Source organism: Bufo bufo, chromosome 1 (assembly GCF_905171765.1).
Source record: "Bufo bufo chromosome 1, aBufBuf1.1, whole genome shotgun sequence".
NCBI lineage: Eukaryota > Metazoa > Chordata > Amphibia > Anura > Bufonidae > Bufo > Bufo bufo.
The window spans coordinates 115,176,254-115,196,870 of record NC_053389.1 but is presented as its reverse complement, the minus strand read 5'-3'; the positions used below and the strand labels follow the sequence as shown (position 1 = coordinate 115,196,870).

The window sequence follows — 20,617 nt, the reverse complement described above, 5'->3', positions numbered from 1 at the left end:
CTTTTCATTGATATCATTCTGGGGTGTGTACAGCTTTTTGATCACTTTTTATTTAACTGTTTACAGGAAATTAAGTAACCAAAAATGGCAAATCAGCCTTTTTTTGTGGGCGTTTTCGCACGTGGCAATACCCATGATGTGTATTATTTTTTTGTTTTTATTTTGGGGAAAGGGGGGGAATTTTATATTAAATTTTTTAAAAACTTTATCATGTTAAAATTTTTTTACACTTTTTTAGGGAACTATAACAAGCAATCATTATATTGCTATTCTCATACCATTAAAGTCTATGAGAAATGTACTAGTTTCCTAGGAGCTCTGCTACAGACATGGGCTCCATAGGAAACACTATGCAGCAGCCTCCTGTCATTCTCTATGACAGGGGCTGCTGCAAATAAGCTGCGGCTTCTCAAATCGGCGCCAGAGGGAGCTGGAGCATACCGGAAGCACGCGCTTCCGGGTTTGCACGCGCTCAGATGCCATGGTCTGATGTGTTAAATATCAGTGACCAGTGATAATGCATGAGCCGCGGGTGTCTGCTCTATGAAAGAGCAGGCACCCCACGGCTATGGTGCGTTCAGGAGCGGGAGTCATCTTTCAAGGGCTGTACTAGTACAGCGCTGATCGGGAAGGGATTAAGAGAACAGAGTTATGTTTTGGGTGGCGCACATATTATATCTTTTTTTTTTTTTATCAAATGTTGGGAGGTATGCTCCAGCTAGGTGAGCCATCACTAATAACTATTATTATGCTCCAGTTCTTGTATAATGTAATCTAATGCTTGTTATAGTACGAGACTAGTAGGGCTGGGCCACTGATGCCTCCCTGAAACCCTGCTTTTTCTGCTCATTTATTCTCTGCAGACCGCCACTGTGTCTGCCCTCTGCGTTTTCGGCTCTGTCTTGCTTGTGCGCCGGCTCTCATCATTCAGGTAAAGTAGCCGGCTCCCATCATTCAGGTAAAGTAGCCGGCTCCCATCATTCAGGTAAAGTAGCTGGCCCTTTATACTGGATCAGTCACCAACGAGCCATCACTAGTCGGGTGGGGTAGTCCTGAGCCTCTGCTCCTCATCTGCCCACAGTGGGATTGGCATAGCTCTAGGCTGCAGAGGCTGCAATTGGCCCCTAGTGCTTGAAAGGGGGTCAGAATCCCATCTGCTGCATACAAGGCATCATAAAATTGCATTCATATTTGGGAGGCCCTGGTACAAATTTGTATTGGGGACCCTGAGTGGTAAAGGAGAATTGCAACATTTTCTCCTGTACCTGCCGGAACAGCCTGCTGGAAAAGCTTACTGTGAGTGTGACTGTAGCCTTAAAAATAATGTTAATTTGTTTCCCCTCACTCATGACGGCACCCATGTGACTAGGACCTCCCATCCAGGACAGGAAACCTGAAGAGATAAAATAGTTCACACCCCCACCACACCTCAGTTCAGGTTTCCTGTTTTCCGGATAGGAAGTACCTGAGGAGCTCTGGCTCCTACCGTTGCTTGGTTCTCACCTGGGGAGGTCCGGGTCTACTACACCATAAAGGGACCTATCTCTGGCGGCGTCAGTCTCCTGGGGGAGCCGCTGCCCGAGCCTGCTCTTCCTCCTGCCTCCTCCCAATCCTCATTGGTGAACCGCTGTGGCCGTGTTCAGCGGGGTGCCCGATGTCCCGGTTCCAAGATGGCAGGGCACGCTTCTCTGGCGTTCTGCGCATGTGCGCTGGGACGGCCCCTTCCGGCTCAATAATGTCATTTCCGGGCGCCGGGTCGGAAGAGGTGTGGGCATCCCTGATGCTTTGGATTAGGCGTTTTTGGGCCTAGGGTTAAAAGAAGCCGAGGCACGTTTTATAAATTGGCAGCAGGAGAAGGCAGCCAGCATTGTGTGCACACAGTGCTGTGCAGGATCTGGGTTTCCACTGGCCCCCTGGAGCCCTCAAGGCCCACAAGCCCGGTATTGGTCCTGAGGAGTGGGGAAGCTTGACTCTACTATTGGTGAGATTTATCCTCTCCTAATTAATTTTGAGTGTTGTGTTTGTGCTTTATTGTTATAGATAGAAAAAATACCAAAGAAATCATCCGGAAAGACTAAACAAAGAATGTGGAGGATGTAGAGTAGCCTTAGCAGCCTCTTATATTAAACCTCTATGTCGAGCATGTATAGATAAGTTGGTTATGGAGGAGTCTCACAGCTTATCCAGAAATATTAAGGCCTTGGTACGGTCAGAAGTTAAATCTTCTATTAAATCACTCGGTCGGAGTCGACCAAGATCTCCAGAAAGGTCTACCTATAATAAGGACTCTGATTCAGATTTTTTGGGCGAGGATGAGGATGGAGAATCCGGCCAGGCCTCCTGAGATGATTTCTTCTCTTCAGATGAGGATTCAGCGGGGAGGGCTCTTTTTCCACCAGAAGATACCGAGCCTTTACTTAAAGCCGTTAAAACCACCATGCAATTAGAGGATGTAAAACAACCTAAATCTATTGCTGACCAGGTTTTTGAGGGTTTCGGCTCTTAAAGGCATAGAGTTTTCCACGTTCATAAAAATATGAAAGCCCTTGTCAGAAAAGAATGGAAAAATCCTGATAGAAAATTTTTTCATTTTTCATTCCTAATCCTATAAAAAGAAAATATCCTTTTGAGGAGTCGGTAGCAGGCGTCTAGGACAGAGCCCCCACGGTAGATGCCCCGGTAGCTAAAATAGCCAAAAAATCTGCTCTACCATTTGATGATTTAGGCTGCTTAGGAGATCTCCAGGTCCTTAAGGCTGTGGTTAGATCAGCTGGAGTCGCATATTAAGGACAAAAGACCTAGAGAGAAATTACTGTCTTCCCTCCCTACCTTTTCTAAAGCCACATATACCTCTACTGACGTTTTTCTGCCAGAGCAGCTGCCATGTCTAACACAGCTAGACGGGCTATCTGGCTTAAATCATGGAAGGGGGATCAGGGTTCTAAGTCTAGACTTTGCTCTCTTCCATGTGAGGGTTCTAGGTTGTTTGGTTCCTCGCTTGATGACATCCTAGAGAGGGCCTCAGATAAGAAGAGGGGTTTCCCGATTCCTTAGAAAACTTCCTTTTTTCATAAATCCCAGGCCAGTTTTAAAAGACAAAAGAGTAGGCAGGGTGACAGGAGAGACAGAGAAATTTCCTAAAAGATCAGTTTTTTTTTTTGTTCAAGCCCCAGGACAATAGACCAAAGGACAAACAACAATGATGCCAAATCTCAGGTGGGGGAAGACTGTCTCAGTTTCTCCCAGCCTGGAAGTCCATTTCTCAGAACAAATGGATCTTAAGTGTGATAGGAATTCCAGACTGAATCCATTTTCTTTCTCATCCACCAGATTTTGGAGTTAGAAGTTTACTCCCTCTTGGACAAAGGGGTAGTTTGCCCAGTTCCCAAAACAGAGAGGGGCAAATGGTTTTATTCCCCTCTATTCTTGTTAAAGAAACCCAGTGGAACATTCAGAGTGATTTTAAATCTAAAAAAATTAAACAAATCTTTGGTCTACAAAATTTTTTGTATGGAGACGATGAAATCAACCGTAAATCTCCTCTTCCAGGATTGCTGGATGGGAAGCTTGGATCTGGAGGATGCATATTACCATGTTCCAATCAATGCTTCCTCCCAAAAGTTTTTAAGAACAGCAGTCTGGGTCCAGGGAGAGTTACTGCATCTCCAATACAGAGCGCTGCCCTTTAGGGTTTCTCAGGGTCCCAGTGTCTTTGCTAAAGTAGTAGCAGAAGTAGCGGCTTTTGTAAGACTGTCTGGAACTGCGTTAGTGCCCTATCTGGACGATTTTTTTTTTAATAGTCTCTCACTCAAAAGAGAGACTAGGGAAAGATATAAAATTTCTCTGCTCCACTTTGCAAAATCTAGGATGGAAAATAAATTGGAAAAAATCATACCTAATTCCTTCTCAAGTTTGCATTTTCTTAGGAATTCAACTGGACTCCCGTCTGCAAAGAAGTTTTCTTCTGCTTCCAAGGAAGGAGTCAATCAGGGAACAAGTATGGTCAGTTTTCCTTTCCTACCAGTGTACTTTCAGGGAAGCAATGGCGGCACTCGGGCAAATGACATGAGCGATTCCAGCAGTACCTTATGCACAGATCCACTCCAGAGAGCTTCAAGAAAACATCCTAAAATCATGGGACAGCTCCCCTTATTCCCTGGATCAGAGTGTCACGGCTGAGGGTGGGGGAAACCCTCAGCTGTGCGGTGTCAATAATAAAGGGTAGCTGCTGCGCCAGGACAGGAAACAGGGAGCAGGTCACCTCCTATAGCGTCCCTAAATCTGACCCTGACTCCTAGCTGTATGAGCCAACCCTGATGGTAGGAGGGCTCATACTCCGGAACCTCGGGTCCCTACTAGCCCTCAGGATAGCCCTGGAACTAGGAGCAGGGTAAGACGACCTGTTCCTCCTAGGCACGGATGAACAGGAGTCTCACTGGCCAAGCTGCAAGGAATGGGGAACATATACAGCAGATGGCAATGGCAGGTAGTGAAACTAGTACAACAACTACCTACCACAGACACACAGACTGGAACCCCTGCAGAAGTGCTAATGTCCACACCAAACACAAAAGGACACAGCACACACACAAAGCACACAGGAACCCAGAAACCATAAGCTGCAATAAACAGAGACACCACTAGACATATAATAAGCTAAGAACATCTATGTCTAAACATGACCACAAGGGTGGCCCACACTGGGCAGATGGTATCTGAGACCAGGAGGATGACTCCGGCAAACACCATGGCTGGAGTACCCCTCAGCTACTGGCATCCAGCAGGAGCTAAATAGCCCAAGTAGCCACACCCACACACAGACACACCCAGTGTCCACTCACTAGGAAGGGAATTAACCCTTCCAACACCAGGCAAGGGAAGAAAGCCACTTAAAGGGAAAGGGTACACACAAACATCACACTCCACCTGTTACCACCGGCAACGGCATGCGAGGCAACCATGTCCTGGGAAACAGCCAGAAGGCCGAGACCACTGCCACCACTTGCACCAGGGGTCGAGTCGAGGGGGAACGCGTGGGAACGGCGTTCCTGCACTTTTTTCATGGCAGGAACGCCGTTCCCTTTCAGGGCAAAAGGACCAGGAGGGGAAGCGGTGAAATCAGATTCACAGGGGGCGGAGCGTAAGTGAGGAGGGAAGGGGAGCGGCTTCAGTTGAGGACGGAAGACTCACTGACTGACTCCCCCCCCCCCCTGGCTGAGAGCTCCCCTCCTCCTATCCTGAGCCTGCGACTGCCTGACTGCAGTGGCGTACCTACCATATAGGCAGACCACGCAGCTGCTATGGGGCCCGTGAGGAAGGGGGGGCCCTGCAGTGGAGGAGAGTCCCCGCCCCTGTCTATCTTCCTAACTGTCTCCGGTCTGCTAGCCCCGCCTCCTAGCTCCGCCTCCTGCCTGTTAGCTCCGCCCCCGCCTGATTCCTCTGGATTGCCACAACCAGTAATGAAGTAAGTGACGACTTGTAGGTGAGGACAGTGCAGAGGTGTATGTGTGTGGAGGGGGTCACTCAGCTTTCCCAGGCTATTCCTCTGCACATATGCCATTCAGAACAGGAGGGAAGCTGGGTGTCACTACATTATGTAATGTGACTCAGCTTTCCTGATGTCCTGCATGGCACAAGTGCAGAGGCATGAGAAGATATGAGGGTTGTGTTACTCAGCTTTCTCATGTCTCTCCACATGTGCCATGCAGGAGAGCAGAAAAGCTGGGTGCTATTACATCATGTAATGTCACTCAGATTTCCTGCTATCCTGCAAGGCATAAAAGCAATGGGGCCCAATGATTTCTGTGTACGCCCCTGCCTGTCTGTCTGCTGAGGTGAGCGTGGCTGGACCATCCGACCGGACCGGGGTCCTGGTGGTCCGGTCCAGACCAGTCTAAGTGTCTGTGACTGTCCCAGAGTGAGTCCGGGGGCCCTAACCCGCCTGGTGGGAGCGCCGGTGGCCAGCAGCCCCAGACCAGTCAATACCCCCTCTTTTATCTCAGTCAGTACTCTCATCAGATGTGACTGCAGGCAGCACAGCAGCAGGCCAGAAGAGATCGATCAGCCAGGATTAATGTGCACAGCCTGGGTGGGAGGCCCCCCTTACCCTGGCCTTAGGCAAATGACAAACTGCCCCCCCCCCCTCCTCAATCTGAGGCAAGTGACAAACCCAGCTCTACTACATCTACAATGAGCAACTACAACAAATGTAATGCAAAACTGCAGTTCCTCTATGCGATTGTGATGGCTCAGATAGCTTCCACTGGACCCACAGCCTGTGGGTCCAGTGGAAGCTATCCAAGGCATCACATAGAGGAACTGCAGTTTGGCATTACATTTGTTGTAGTTGCTCATTGTAGATGTAGCAGAGCTGAGTTTGTCACTTGCCTAAGAATGAGGGGGGCAGTTTGTCACTTGCCTAAGCGAGGCCTCCCACTGTGCACATTAATCCTGGCTGATCGATCGCTGCTGCTCTCACATCTGATGAGAGATTTCCTAAGGGGGTATTGACTGGCATTAGGGACGGGCTGGTGGATGAGGGCAGCCACCCGGTCCTGCCTATGGATCACCCAGTTTGCAATTAGCTATGCCCAGGCCCCATGCCAGGGGGTCCCTGATGTATTAACTGACCAATAACATGGAGATCCCAGTGCCAGCTGCCTTGCTGGTGGACGATTGGCATATACTTATGCTGTGGGCCACAGCAGAAGTATATGCCAATCGTCCACCAGCAAGGCAGCTGGCACTGGGATCTCCATGTTTATTTCATGTTAATTTTGCAGTTGTTTGTGTAAACTGGCACTTTTCAATAAATTTTGCACTGAATTTTCAGCGAAATATATATATATTTTTTTTTGGGGGGGGGGGGGGGGGGAAGGGTTGCAGTGGATCTTGGGTAAGTTCCCACACTTTTTTCCCCAGGACTTGACCCCTGACTTGCACACAACACCACACGTTGCCACGGGCAACCGCAAGTGAAGGAAAGTGTCACAAAACACATCATAGGCCGTGACACAGAGTTTCCACCTTTCTTCAAAGACAAAACTCTCCCTGTTGTGGTGCACAATTCCAGAGAATCTATCTACAGGGGTTCCATGGACATTTGTAAACCCAACTATAATTACCACAGACGCCAGCCCTTGGGGTTGGGGGGCCCACTCCCAGAACAGGTGCTGGCAGGGGAGATGGGACTTGAACACGAGGAAAGCATCCTCCAATTTCAACGAGTTAAAGGCAGTAGAGATGGCACTGAAGTTGGCTATACCAGAGGTAAAACACAGGAAGATTGTCTTCTATTCCGACAATTCTACAACAGTGGCCTACATAAACCGTCAAGGGGGAACGAAAGTCCCTTCCCTTTTTCTTCTATGCCAGAAGATCTTTTATATAAGCAGAGGAGAGAAGGCTTTTTATGTCAGCAGTGCATCTGAAGGGGAAGGATAACATCATAGCAGACTTCCTAAGTCGAGTCTCCTAAACCCCTTTTACCCCGGGCCAGTTTTCGCTTTTCTGCCCAGGGCATTTTTTGCTTATCTGACATGTGTCACTTTATGTGGTAATAGCTTTGGAACACTTTTATTTATCCAAGCCATTCTGAGATTGTTTTCTCGTGACACATTATACTTCATGATAGTCATAAATGTGAGTCAATATATTTCACCTTTATTTGTGAAAAAATCCCAAATTTATAAAAAACTTTGAAAAATTCCCACATTTTCAAATTTCTATTTCTCTACTTTTATAATAGATAGTGATACCTCATATAATAGTTATTACTTTACATTCCCCATATGTCTACTTCATGTTTGGATCATTTTGAAAATTAAATTTTATTTTTTTGGGACGTTAGAAGTTTGGAAGCAAATCTTGAAATTTTTCGGAAAATTTCCAAAACCCACTTTTTAAGGACCAGTTCAGGTCTGAAGTCACTTTGTGAGGCTTACATAATAGAAACCACCCAAAAATGACCCCATTTTAGAAACTGCACCCCTCAAGGTATTCAAAACTGATTTTACAAACTTTATTGACCCTTTAGGTATTCCACAAGAATTAAAGGGGTTATCAGAGTTCTTTTTTTGTTCTTTCTATGTTCCTAACTAAGCAAATGTAACAGCTTTCCAATTAACTCACTTTATCTGCAGTGGCTGGTTTCTCAGATTTCACTGAGGGTCACATGACCTGTGATGTCAGCTTCTCTCCCTGCTCTGATAAAGGTCGTTTACAAGCCTGTAAACAAGACGTCACTGTGCTGTCCACGCCCCCCCCTTCACTGCTGTCTACTCTCTGCTAGAAATTTTAACCCCTTCAGCTGCACACACTGGGTAGCTCTGCAGGCAGTGAGGAGACAATGCTGGGCACTGGAGCTGACATACTAGAGAGACTCCGTATGCCTTCCGTTTCCGTATTTCAATTTTTCCGTTCAAAGATAGAACATGTCCTGTTGTTGTCCGTATAACGGACAAGGATAGTACTGTTCTATCAGGGGCCAGCTGTTCCGTTCCGCAAAAAAACGGAATGCACACGGACGTCATCCGTATTTTTTGCGGATCCCTTTTTTGCAGACTGCAAAATACTGAAAAAGCCATACGGTCATGTGCATGAGGCCTAATGGGAACGCAACCAAACGAAACTGAATGCATTCTGGTGCACTCCATTCTGTTCAGTTTTGTCCCCTTTGACAATGAATGGGGCCAATATGAAAGCGCTTTCCTCCGGTATTGTGATCCTGTGCCGGATCTCAATACCAGAAAGTAAAAGCGCAGATGTGAAAGTAGCCTAATAACATTTCTGGAGCAGCTTTTTTTTCCAGAATTCTGCTGGTCTTCTGTTATTTCTCCTGGAAATTTCAGAAAAAACTAACAATTGGGTATTACCATACTTATTGCTAATAGGGTGTGTCCCTGCACACAGATACTGTCAGCAATGATTGTTTTTTTGCGATTTTAGGGTTGCGATCTCGGCATTATACGAGTCGCAGTGCAACCTCATTCAGTTTTGTGGCTGTGATGCTACACTGCCATCCTTGGTCCTGCAGTGGGTGTCATGGTAAAGATGGCCATGTAGCCGCAGTAATAACTGATCAGTGTGTATAGATTTTCTTGCAGTGATAAAACCAATATGTGTACTGACTGACTTTTATCCAATGCAGAATATTGACCAGCTGGCGCTACCGGTGGACAATAAGGAAATCCCAAAGAAAGACAAAAAGGAAGATGGTAAGCTACAACGTCGCTAAGTCAGAAAGAAGGCTAACCAGCCACCTCTCACCCCAAGACCTGTAATTTCCAGGGCATGTTCACACATGGTAGCAAATACAGAACCAGGCATTTTCAGACATCTCGCTGCAAAAAAATCCACAGCACAAATTGACCTACGGTGGAGATTTGATATCTGCATCATGTTTATTTTGGCTGCATATTCCCCCCCCCCCCCCCCCCCCCCCCCCCCGCATATCACCGTATGCAATGCAGAGGTTAAAATCCACCGCAAAAACCTTGTGTCATCCATACAGATTTTTCACTTTATCTTACGTCCCGTGTTGCTGTGCACTAAAGGGGCTGATACATGACCAAGGTCCAGGTGTATGAGGGTCACAGCGGGCTTCCTGTTTCCTCCACTGTTGGCTTGGCAACCATTAAACCCACGGCGCTTTGTCCACCCAAGCCCGTAGTGTCTCGGCATCTGCCTGGGTTTGCTTGCAGTTTTATATATAATGTTAGGAAAAAATGATTCCAGCACTCGCAATAAAACTTTGTTGCACTTTTATTTCTTCTTGTAGCAAATAACTCACATAGACACAATCCTCCACACTAGCATAGTTGATGCGTTTCGAAACACAGGTGTGTTCTTAGGGTATTTTCACACTTGCGGCAGGACGGATCCGACAGGCTGTTCACCATGTCGGATCCGTCCTGCGGCTGTTTCGCCGTGCCCCCGGGCCGCCGCTCCGTCCCCATTGACTATAATGGGGATGGGGGCGGAGCTCCGGCGCAGCACGGCGGTGCACGGCTTAAGGCCGCCGGACTAAAATTACTGCATGTCAGGTTTTTTAGTCCGGCGGCTTTCTCCGTGCACCGCCGTGCTGCGCCGGAGCTCCGCCCCCATCCCCATTATAGTCAATGGGGACGGAGCGGGGGCACGGCGAACAGCCACAGGACGGATCCGACATGCTAAACAGCATGTCGGATCCGTCCTGCCGCAAGTGTGAAACTAGCCTTAGTCGTAACCAAATGAGACTCCCCTTGCTAGGCTTTAAGTCCAGCCCCACATCCAATCAGGTCAGGGGTGGGAATACACAAACCTGATGCTAAGGGAGTACTCATTAACTTGCCAAATATAACACATAAAATCCACATATAAAATGATATAAGATGCAACATTTTATATTATAAATTACTAGTCAATATATAGTCAAGATTTTAGATTGAGTCTACAAACATGAAAAACGCAAGATGTGAACAAAATAAAAAGGGAAAAAGATTTCATTCATTTTCTGAAGTCACATTGTCAAGGCATTACCATAAAGTACATCTATACCCTTTTGACAATATACAATGGGGCTTACTTGTTGTTTAAACGTGCATGGGAAATATAAGAAATAAAATTGCAAAAAATGATTTTTATTTTTATATACATCATTGTATATGTATCTCTCATCCTTTTTTGTTTGACAGTAAGTTTTATGTTAAAAAAAAAAGGGGAGTTTCGATGGGTGCTAAGTTTTCTCCGGCGCTGGCTAACCTCGTAATGTCATATTGGGAGGAGTGATATATATACAATGATGAAAATCCTTTTGTTCAGATGGTGGGCTGGTATGGCAGATACATTGATGACCTGCTCCTAATATAGGGGGGGGGATGTGTCTATGTGAGTTATTTGCTAGAAGAAGAAGTGCACCGAAGTTTTATTACGAGTGCTGGAACGTTTTCTTTCCTATTTTTCATGCGAGAGATTTGCCTGGTTCGTTCCTTGCATTATGTCCTGTGGATTATGAGATGAGCTGGATTTCTTTACTGACTTTTATATATAACTTTATCTTTATTATCAGTTAAGGGGGACAATACTTTAGAAATGCAAGTTCCCCAAATAGTGCATCACATTTTAGAAGGTTAAAGGGGTTATCCCATCTTAGACAATGGGGGCATATCGCTAGGATATGCCCCCATTGTCTGATAGGTGCGGGTCCCACCGCTGGGACCCGCATCTACAAGGAGAATGGAGCGGAGAAAGTTGAGGAGGGCGCACTGCGCATGCGCAGTCGCCCTCCATTCATTTCTATGGAGCCGCCGAAAATAGCTGAGCGCTGGCTCGGCTATTTCCGTTGGCCCCATAGAAATGAATGGGAGCGTTGGCCGCGCATGCGCGGTGTGCTCCCATTCACTTCAAAGGGAGAGGAGGGGAGCTGCGCCTGGTGGTGGACGGACCCCGGGGTCCTCCAGCCACAACTCTCCCCGGCTCCATTCTCCTTGTAGGTGCGGGTCTCAGAGGTGGGACCCGCACCTATCAGACAATGGGGGCATATGCTAGTGATATGCCCCCATTGTCTAAGATGGGATAACCCCTTTAATGCACTCCCCCAAACCCTCTATTATCTTTAGTCTGTCTGAACAGCTTTCTCTCGGGTCATGTGACAGACCAGATCTTTTGGCAGATACCATGTAGTGACCATACACATTAGTCTAAAGTTGATAAAAATTGACGATTTCAACCAAAATGAACGTTTGCCGGTTGAAATTTAACAACGATCGATTGTTGTAGCCCACCCATGACAGACCATGAAAAGGAGTCGCCATGTTTTATATTTTTATCTGATGGATGGAGGCAGAAGATCTTTCAATGAAAGGTCATTCATGAACTAAAGATCTTTCTTTAAAAGAACGTTCCTAGAAAGATCTTTCATCCATCGCCCAGTTTCTAACATGTAAAGGCCAGCGTGGTCTGAAGGTTATATTACGCTGGTCAATGTACGGGCAGGGCGAGCGCCAGTGGTTGAGAAGACATCAGTGCTCATTTGCACCCGCATAATTACACAGGCCGAGGCAGGAGGACTGATTCATTCTATTAATTATTGGTAGACTGAAAATATATGAAGTTGTCCAGCTTCTCCAAAAAGTGATAATCTTTATTTTTTTTTTTAATCAAATCGTTTTTTATTGCTCACAAATATTAAGCATTTTTCATCAAGTACATTGACTTTTCCATCAAAATGCAGAGTACAAAAACAAAAGATAGGGAAACATGAGACATCCTCATATGACACATCCAGTTCTGCAATAAACAGTATACATCATTAAAAGTATAGATAGTATTGTACAATGTATACCTTCAGGATTGGAAAAAGCTGTCTTACGATACATAACAAACCCAAAAAACTTACCCCCCCCCCCCCCCCCCCCCGGGCAGGAACTAGAAGACCTCTATCAAATCTTAAAGCACAATATGTGTGTGAGACATCCACTCAGACCACAATCTCTCAAACTTATTAAGGCAATCTCTCTTGACAAACACACTTTTTTCCATAATCAACATATCATGCACTTTCCTCACAAATTCATCCATCGTAGGCGGGATAATCTTTATTTAATATGGTACATTGCAGATAAAATCCATAATTGAAATCGGCGTCTGCGCGTTTCGGTCCTCTCTGGGTCGGGTCCTTATTCATGACTATATAATTATTGGTAGCACATCCAGTGACGTGCTGGCGATGATCGGGCATCTTTCTGTCCATCATTCAATGAACAAGAGTTTGCAACTCAATCCCATTCAAGTTGCATGTAAACCTACCCTAAGTGCCTGGGAATTACTGGTGTAAGGTGCCTTCATCCTCAGGGCAGTCAGGGGAATGTAGCATTGCATTATATACCAGGTATACTTCTGTTTTATCATCTTGTTCCTATCATTTCAGACTTCTGTGAGTTTTAAGGAGGTTGCTATGTACTTCTTCGAAGAGGAATGGAGCCAGTTAGACTCTTGGCAGAAGGAACTGTACAGCAATGTGATGAGGGACATCCACACAACTTTACTTTCTTTAGGTGACTGAAAGTGGGGCGTAAAACCTCCCAAATATTTGTCATCCTATATATAGTACCTATATACTTTTTTAACTGTCCTGGTCATGTGACGGACTCGCAGGTGCAGATCTGTGTCCTGTAACAACCTGTCTGCCTGTGTAGTCATCACTTGACCAGGGCTGAAGGACAATAGAGGTTCCTGTGTATAACTTTTCATGATACAGTGAATAATCTTTAATTACTGAAACCAGAATATCCCTTGAATAGTGGCTTGTGTTATCAGGGTGGCATATTGTACATAACCAAGATTCCTCACTTATATTAAAAGTAAGAGGGAACCTGTTTAAAGTCTACTATGGGAATTGTGCCCACTGAATAGCTGGAGGAGGTGGTAGGACAGTGGTGCTTGGCCCTTAGAGCACCACCATAGGCATTGTTTGGTAGGTTCCAATACAGGAACCTATACAAATTGTAATCATCTAAAGGAGCTTACACTAGACCTGTTTGCTCAAACAATGCAATAAACAAAATGTACAGTACTGCAGGCAAATTCAATTGGTGCATGCTTACCAATGGGTTAAGTCCACCTCACCTGTAGGTGCAGTAAAGAGCCAGAAGAGGGAAGGCAGCACATGGATCCAGAAAGTTCAGTATACTGTATGTGAGTGCCAGATATAGCTTTCCTCAAGCATGCTTGGAAAAGGCCTATATCTGTCCGAATCATCGCCTATATTGAACTTTCTGGATCCACGTGCTGCCATCTTTCTTCTCGCTTTGGACCTGTTTGGTGGTGGGGTGGAAAGTTTTGAACTTTAAAGGCAACAACGGTTCTTCTTAGGCTGCTTTCAGACATGCGGGCCCTTTTGTGTGCCCTTATTACAGACACCACACCCAGAAATCCCTTGGCTTCATCAGAACTGGAGTTGGAACAGCATTAAAGCCTTTGTCACTCTAATTTCGGTTCTGATTAACTGTATGAGGTCCAGGTGTTGTGTCCATAAAACAGGTGCAAAAAAAGGCTTTATTAGAGATGTTTGAAAGTGCCTAAGGCCTCATGCACACGACCGTTGTGTGCATCCGCGGCCGTTGTTCCGTTTTCCGTTTTTTTTTTTTTGCGGACCCATTGACTTTCAATGGGTCCGTGGAAAAATCGGAAAATGCACCGTTTTTTGCAGCCGCATCCGTGATCCGTGTTTCCTGTCCGTCAAAAAAATATGACCTGTCCTATTTTTTTGACGGACAACGGTTCACGGACCCATTCAAGTCAATGGGTCCGTGAAAAAACACGGATGCACACAAGATTGCCATCCGCGTCCGTCATCCTTGTCCGTAGGCTACTTTCACACAGACGGATCCGCTGATCCGTCTGCATAAAAGCTTTTTAGATCAGATTTTTCACTTCATGAAAACTCCGATCCGACAGTATATTCTAACACAGAGGCGTTCCCATGGTGATGGGGACGCTTCAGGTTAGAATATACTAAAAGAACTGTGTACATGACTGGCCCCTGCTGCCTGGCAGGTGCTGCCAGGTAGCAGGGGGCAGACCCCTCCCTCCCCCCCTGTATTTAACTCATTGGTGGCCAGTGCGGCCCCCCTCCCTCCCCTGTATTTAACTCATTGGTCGCCAGTGCTGCCGGCCCCCCCTCCCTTGTATTTAACACATTGGTGGCCAGGGGGGCCCCCCCCCCCCCCCCCCCCCCCCCCCCCCCCTAATTAAAATGACCGACCCCCCCCATCATTGGTGGCAGCGGAGAGTTCCGATCGGAGTCCCAGTTTAATCGCTGGGGCTCCGATCGGTTACTATGGCAGCCAAGACGCTACTGCAGTCCTGGCTGCCATGGTTACTTAGCAATTTTCGAAGCATTATACTTACCTGCGATGTCTGTCTGTGACCGGCCTGGCGCTCCTCCTACTGGTAAGTGAAAGGTCTGTGCGGCGCATTGCTTATAGCACAGACCTGTCACTTACCAGTAGGAGGAGCGCCCGGCCGGTCACAGACATCGCAGGTAAGTATAATGCTTCTAAAATTGCTAAGTAACCATGGCAGCCAGGACTGCAGTAGCGTCCTGGTTGCCATGGTTACCGATCGGAGTCCCAGCGATTAAACTGGGACTCCGATCGGAACTCTCCGCTGCCACCAATGATGGGGGGTCGGTCATTTTAATTAGGGTAGGGGGGCGGCCGCACTGGCCACCAATGTGTTAAATACAAGGGAGGGAGGGGGGGCCGGCCGCACTGGCCACCAATGTGTTAAATACAAGGGAGGGGGAGCCGGCCGCACTGGCCACCAATGTGTTAAATACAAGGGAGGGAGGGGGGGCCGGCCGCACTGGCCACCAATGTGTTAAATACAAGGGAGGGAGGGAGGGGGGTCCGGCTGCACTGGCCACCAATGAGTTAAATACAGGGGAGGGAGGGGGGGGGTCTGCCCCCTGCTGCCTGGCAGCACCTGCCAGGCAGCAGGGGGCAGTCATGTACACAGTTCTTTTAGTATATTCTAACCTGAAGCGTCCCCATCACCATGGGAACGCCTCTGTGTTAGAATATACTGTCGGATCTGAGTTTCACGATCTAACTCAAATCTGATGGTATATTCTAACATAGAGGTGTTCCCATGGTGATGGGGACGCTTCAAGTTAAAATATACCATTGGATTGGAGAAAACTCAGATCCGATGGTATAAAAGGGACTCCTGACTTTACATTGAAAGTCAATGGGGGACGGATCCGTTTGCAATTGCACCATATTGTGTCAACGTCAATCGGATCCGTCCCCATTGACTTGCATTGTAAGTCAGGACAGATCCGTTTGGCTCCGCACGGCCAGGCGGACACCAAAATGACTTTTTTTTCATGTCCGTGGATCCTCCAAAAATCAAGGAAGACCCACGAAAAAAAAACGGTCACGGAACAACGGAAAAAAACTGTCGTGTGCATGAGGCCTAAGGCTGGGTTCAGACCTGAGCGTCTTTGATATGCGCGTTTAACGCGTGTTTTTGACGCGCGTTTTTGACAAGCGTTTTTTGCAGTAGTAAATGTGCGTTTGACGCGCGTTTGTGTGATTGACTGCAATGTCCTATGGCCACAAACGCGCGTCAAAACGCCCCAAAGAAGCTCAAGTACTTGTTTGAGCGTAGGGCGTTTTACAGCGCGTTTTTTCAGCGCTGTAAAACGCTCAAGTGAGAACCAGGGCCATAGGGAAGCATTGGTTTTCATGTGTTGAGCGTTTTACAGCGCTTTTGAACGCGCTGTAAAACGCTCAAGTGTGAACCCAGCCTAAGGGTACGTTCACACGCAGCAGATTATTAGCAAAAATATCTGTGACTGTCCCATTCATTTGAGAGGGGCTTGGAATAATGCATGTACTTGATGCGGAAACAACCCTCTTTGCAGAACACACTTCCAATAGCAAAAATATCTGCAACAAGTCTTTCCCATGTGAAAGTACCCGAAGAGGTGTGCAGGTGACTGAATGTTTAAAGGTGTTTTCTAACTTTTTTATACTGATAGGATATACCTATTTTTTATACCTCTGGATAGGTCATCAGTGTCTGATCAGTGGGGGTCCGACACCCGGGACCTCTACCGTTCAGCTGTTTAAGATGGCTTCCCACAGCTTACCTTAAGGCAGTGACGTCACATGGCCTAGGAGCAGCTCAGTCTCATTCTAGTGATTGGGGCTGAGCTGCAATACCATGCACAGCCACTATACAATGTTCGGCGCTGTGGTCGGTAAGCTGTGAGGAGGCAGCAGCACTCACTGGTGCGCTGATAGGCTGGGGTCCTGGGTGTCGGGCCACCACCAAAAAGATAGTGATGACCAATCCGAAGGACAAAAATGTAAAAAAAAACTCCTTTAAGAGGACTCTGTACTAGGGCTGGGCCGATTAATAAAAAAAACAAAAAAAACGGAAACTGACCTTAAGCCTGATTAACCAACACCACTTTGCCTGTGTCGGTTAATTTGCTTTATTTCATGACTTCATTAGGGGGCAAGGCTGGACGGTCTCCTTAGGGCAGTGCTTCTCAAATAGTGGGACGCCAGGCTCCGTAAAGGGGGGCTCGTTCAGGGCCGGCCTTTGGGGTGTGCGAATTTCTTCTGTATAATGCCGGCAGGCGGGCCTGGCGGCCGGCGCGTCCCTCAGTGATGTCACGGTCCTGCGCCGCCTGCTTTATGAATGAAGCAGGCGGTGCAGACAAGTGACGTCACTGAGGGACGCGCCGGCCACCCGGCCCGCCTGCCGGCATTATACAGAAGAAATTCGGATATACGGTACTATTAGGAGTGAGGGGGGCATGTTTAATAACTTTAAACGGCGGCGGCGGGCACACGGAATCTGTGGATGGCACAGTTAAGGGGTGGGGGTCTGTGGATGGCACTGTTATGGGCTGGGGGGGGTCTGTGGATGGCACTGTTATGGGGTGGGGGGTCTGTGGATGGCACATATATAACAGTGCCAGCCACAGATCCCCCTGTAACAGTGCCAGCCACAGATCCCCCTGTAACAGTGCCAGCCACAGATCCCCCCATAAGTGTCCGTCATCCACAGATCCCCCCCCATAAGTGTCCGTCATCCACAGATCCCCCCATAAGTGTCCGTCATCCACAGATCCCCCCATAAGTGTCCGTCATCCATAGATCCCCCCATAAGTGTCCGTCATCCATAGATCCCCCCATAAGTGTCCGTCATCCACAGATCCCCCCCATAAGTGTCCGTCATCCACAGATCCCCCCCATAAGTGTCCGTCATCCACAGATCCCCCCCATAAGTGTCCGTCATCCACAGATCCCCCCATAAGTGTCCGTCATCCATAGATCCCCCCATAAGTGTCCGTCATCCACAGATCCCCCCCATAAGTGTCCGTCATCCACAGATCCCCCCCATAAGTGTCCGTCATCCACAGATCCCCCCATAAGTGTCCGTCATCCACAGATCCCCCCATGAGTGTCCGTCATCCACAGATCCCCCCATGAGTGTCCGTCATCCACAGATCCCCCCATGAGTGTCCGTCATCCACAGATCCCCCCATGAGTGTCCGTCATCCACAGATCCCCCCATAAGTGTCCATCATCCACAGATCCCCCCATAAGTGTCCGTCATCCACAGATCCCCCCATAAGTGTCCGTCATCCACAGATCCCCCCATAAGTGTGTGTCCGATCCACATTTCTTTCTTTTTTTATTCTCTTATACGTTAATAAGGATACAGCGGTATGCAGAGGTGTACTTATAACAATTTTATAGACAAATGATACTATTTACAGTCACGCGGGGGGCGCAAAATGTTTTCTTCTTCCTAGGGGGGGCATGACAGAAAATAATTGAGAAGCACTTCCTTAGGGTATTTTCACAATTGCTGCAGAGTGATCCGGCAAGCAGTTCCGTCGCTGGAACTGCCTGCTGGATCCGGCAATCTGGATGCAAACGGACAGCATTTGTAGACGGATCCGTCTCACAAATGCATTGCAAGAACGCATCATTCTGTCCGTTTGTCATACAGACAAACAAATCAGTTTCTATTTTTTTTTTTTTTCTAATTTTTTAAGTTCTGCGCATGCAGTTTTTTTGGCCGGAGAGAAAACTGCAGCATGTTGCAGTATTTTCTCTGTCCTAAAACGTCAAAAAGACTGAACTGAAGACATCCTGATGCATCCTGAACAGATTGCTCTTCATTCAGAATTCATTAGGATAAAACTGATCAGTTCTTTTCTGGTATAGAGCCCCTAGGACGGAACTCTATGCCGGAAAAGAAAAATGCTAGTGTAAAAGTACCCTTAAACGTGCGCCGCAGAAACATAAAGTGTAAATGGTGTGTCGGCGTGCTCCCTATGCCGGCAGTCCAGTGCTGTGTGTGGCCTCTTTTTTAAAGGGCAAACTTCGGGTGTGTTGGCCTATCGCTTCCGCTTTCGGAATGAGCACTATGGTCTGAGTGAGCCTGAGACCCAGGCTCTGAGTCTGAGCTGAGAGGCTACGGGCGGGGGTATGCAATGTACGGGAGAGGGGAATACGACGTTAGGTTCTTACAGTTGCAGCTGGTGTATGCCCCTTTTTGGACATGTATGACCGCTGATATGGCCCTGTATATACCCCTGTCACTGCTGTATACTCTATATACCCCTCTATGTTGCTGTGTACTCCTGTATATACTCCCCTATATTGCTGTGTACAGTGAGGTCATTATCTCCTCTTATCCTCAGGTTACACCATTCTCCATCCCGATGTTCTCTGTAGGATTAGAAGAAACGACGAGCCATATGTCAGCAGCCAGGAGGAAGTCCGCAGTAAGAATTCACTCTCCATTCCATTCCATGTACATGGACACCAGCCAGGAAAGGGTTATAAAGACGAGAATGTGTGTAAGATGCCTAGTGACAGACACATTTATCATGTCACATGCGCCATCTAGATAATGCATGCCTTCTACAACATTAGTGCCAGATCCCCCTAGTTTATGAACACTATTTAGAACTAAAGGGTTTGTCCCACCATGGACGTTGATTATAAGGCTCCATTCACACGTCCGTGGTGTGTTGCGGACCCGCAAATTGCGGATCCGCAACACACCCGCCCGGCACCCCTATAGAAATGCCTATTCTTGTCCGCAAGCTGCGGACAAGAATAGGACATGTTCTATCTTTTGCGGAGCTGCGGACCTGAAGATCGGGGCCGCGCTCCGCAAATGCGGATGCTGACAGCACACTGTGTGCTGTCCGCATCCATTCCGTCCCCATAGAAAATGAATGGGTCCGCACCCATTCCGCAAAATTGCGAAACGGATGCGGACCCATTTGCGGACGTGTGAATGGAGCCTAAGGATACAACCTGAGGGACCTCCCCCCACATCCTTCAGCTTATTATACATTGTTTAGGTGCTGTGTCTGGTATTGTACAAAAGACCAATTCTTACATAGTCCCATGTCCAGAGTCATACTGTGCCAGGAATATCCACCGGGTTTGCTGTGAGTTATGTCGCCTTCGTTCTGGGGATTCGCTAGTATTTTTACAACTAGGGTATCGATATAATTTTCAATTTGACCTCATCTTGTTCTCTGTGATTTTCTTTTAGAAGGGGATTCAGTTCCAAGTTCGGACATGGTATTTAAAATAAAATGTGAAGAAGAACTTTGTGCTGATGAAGGAAATCCTACAGAAAGCAGCACTAAAGGTAAGTGTATTACACCTGTGATATAACCAGCACACCGGAAAGGACCGTTCACCTGATGTTTTATGACAGCTGGATTTGGCTTGGGTTCCATGCTCAATACTACCGAGCGGCTTTGCCGGGAACGCTTACCATAGTTTTTTATTTTTGTTTTTAATATGTATGTCAATAAACTGCACCCATATGAACTGCAGTGCTGTCAAAAAACATCATATGAACGTCCCCTTAGCGCTCATGCACACAGCCGTTGCCGCTTTGCAGTCCTCAAACCACGGATCCACAAAATACAGATCCCGGCCATGTGCATCCTGCACTTTCCTCAAACCATATTGTCGAAATTCCTATTTTTGTCTGCAAAATGGATACCATTAGGACATATTCTGTAATTTGCGGAACTGCTTCCTGTGATGTCCGCATTGTTTGCGGCCCTATAGAAATA

The 20,617-nt window shown here is 47.1% G+C and overlaps 1 protein-coding gene across 3 annotated transcripts in view; it reads left to right on the top strand.

Moving 5' to 3' along the window:
* The window catches only part of LOC120998001 (zinc finger protein 583-like), a 38,368-nt gene that overhangs the window by 4,031 nt on the left and 13,720 nt on the right, over window positions 1-20,617 (top strand). For 2 of the 3 annotated variants that reach the window (XM_040428432.1, XM_040428417.1), the window contains exons 2-6: window positions 864-931; window positions 9,149-9,215; window positions 12,908-13,034; window positions 19,214-19,297; window positions 20,083-20,181. In XM_040428432.1, coding sequence (XP_040284366.1) covers window positions 9,213-9,215; window positions 12,908-13,034; window positions 19,214-19,297; window positions 20,083-20,181 — 313 coding nt within the window. In that variant the 5' untranslated portion in view covers window positions 864-931; window positions 9,149-9,212. The remainder of the gene's footprint in view (window positions 1-863; window positions 932-9,148; window positions 9,216-12,907; window positions 13,035-19,213; window positions 19,298-20,082; window positions 20,182-20,617) is intronic. The other variant, XM_040428422.1, reaches the window with a different exon arrangement.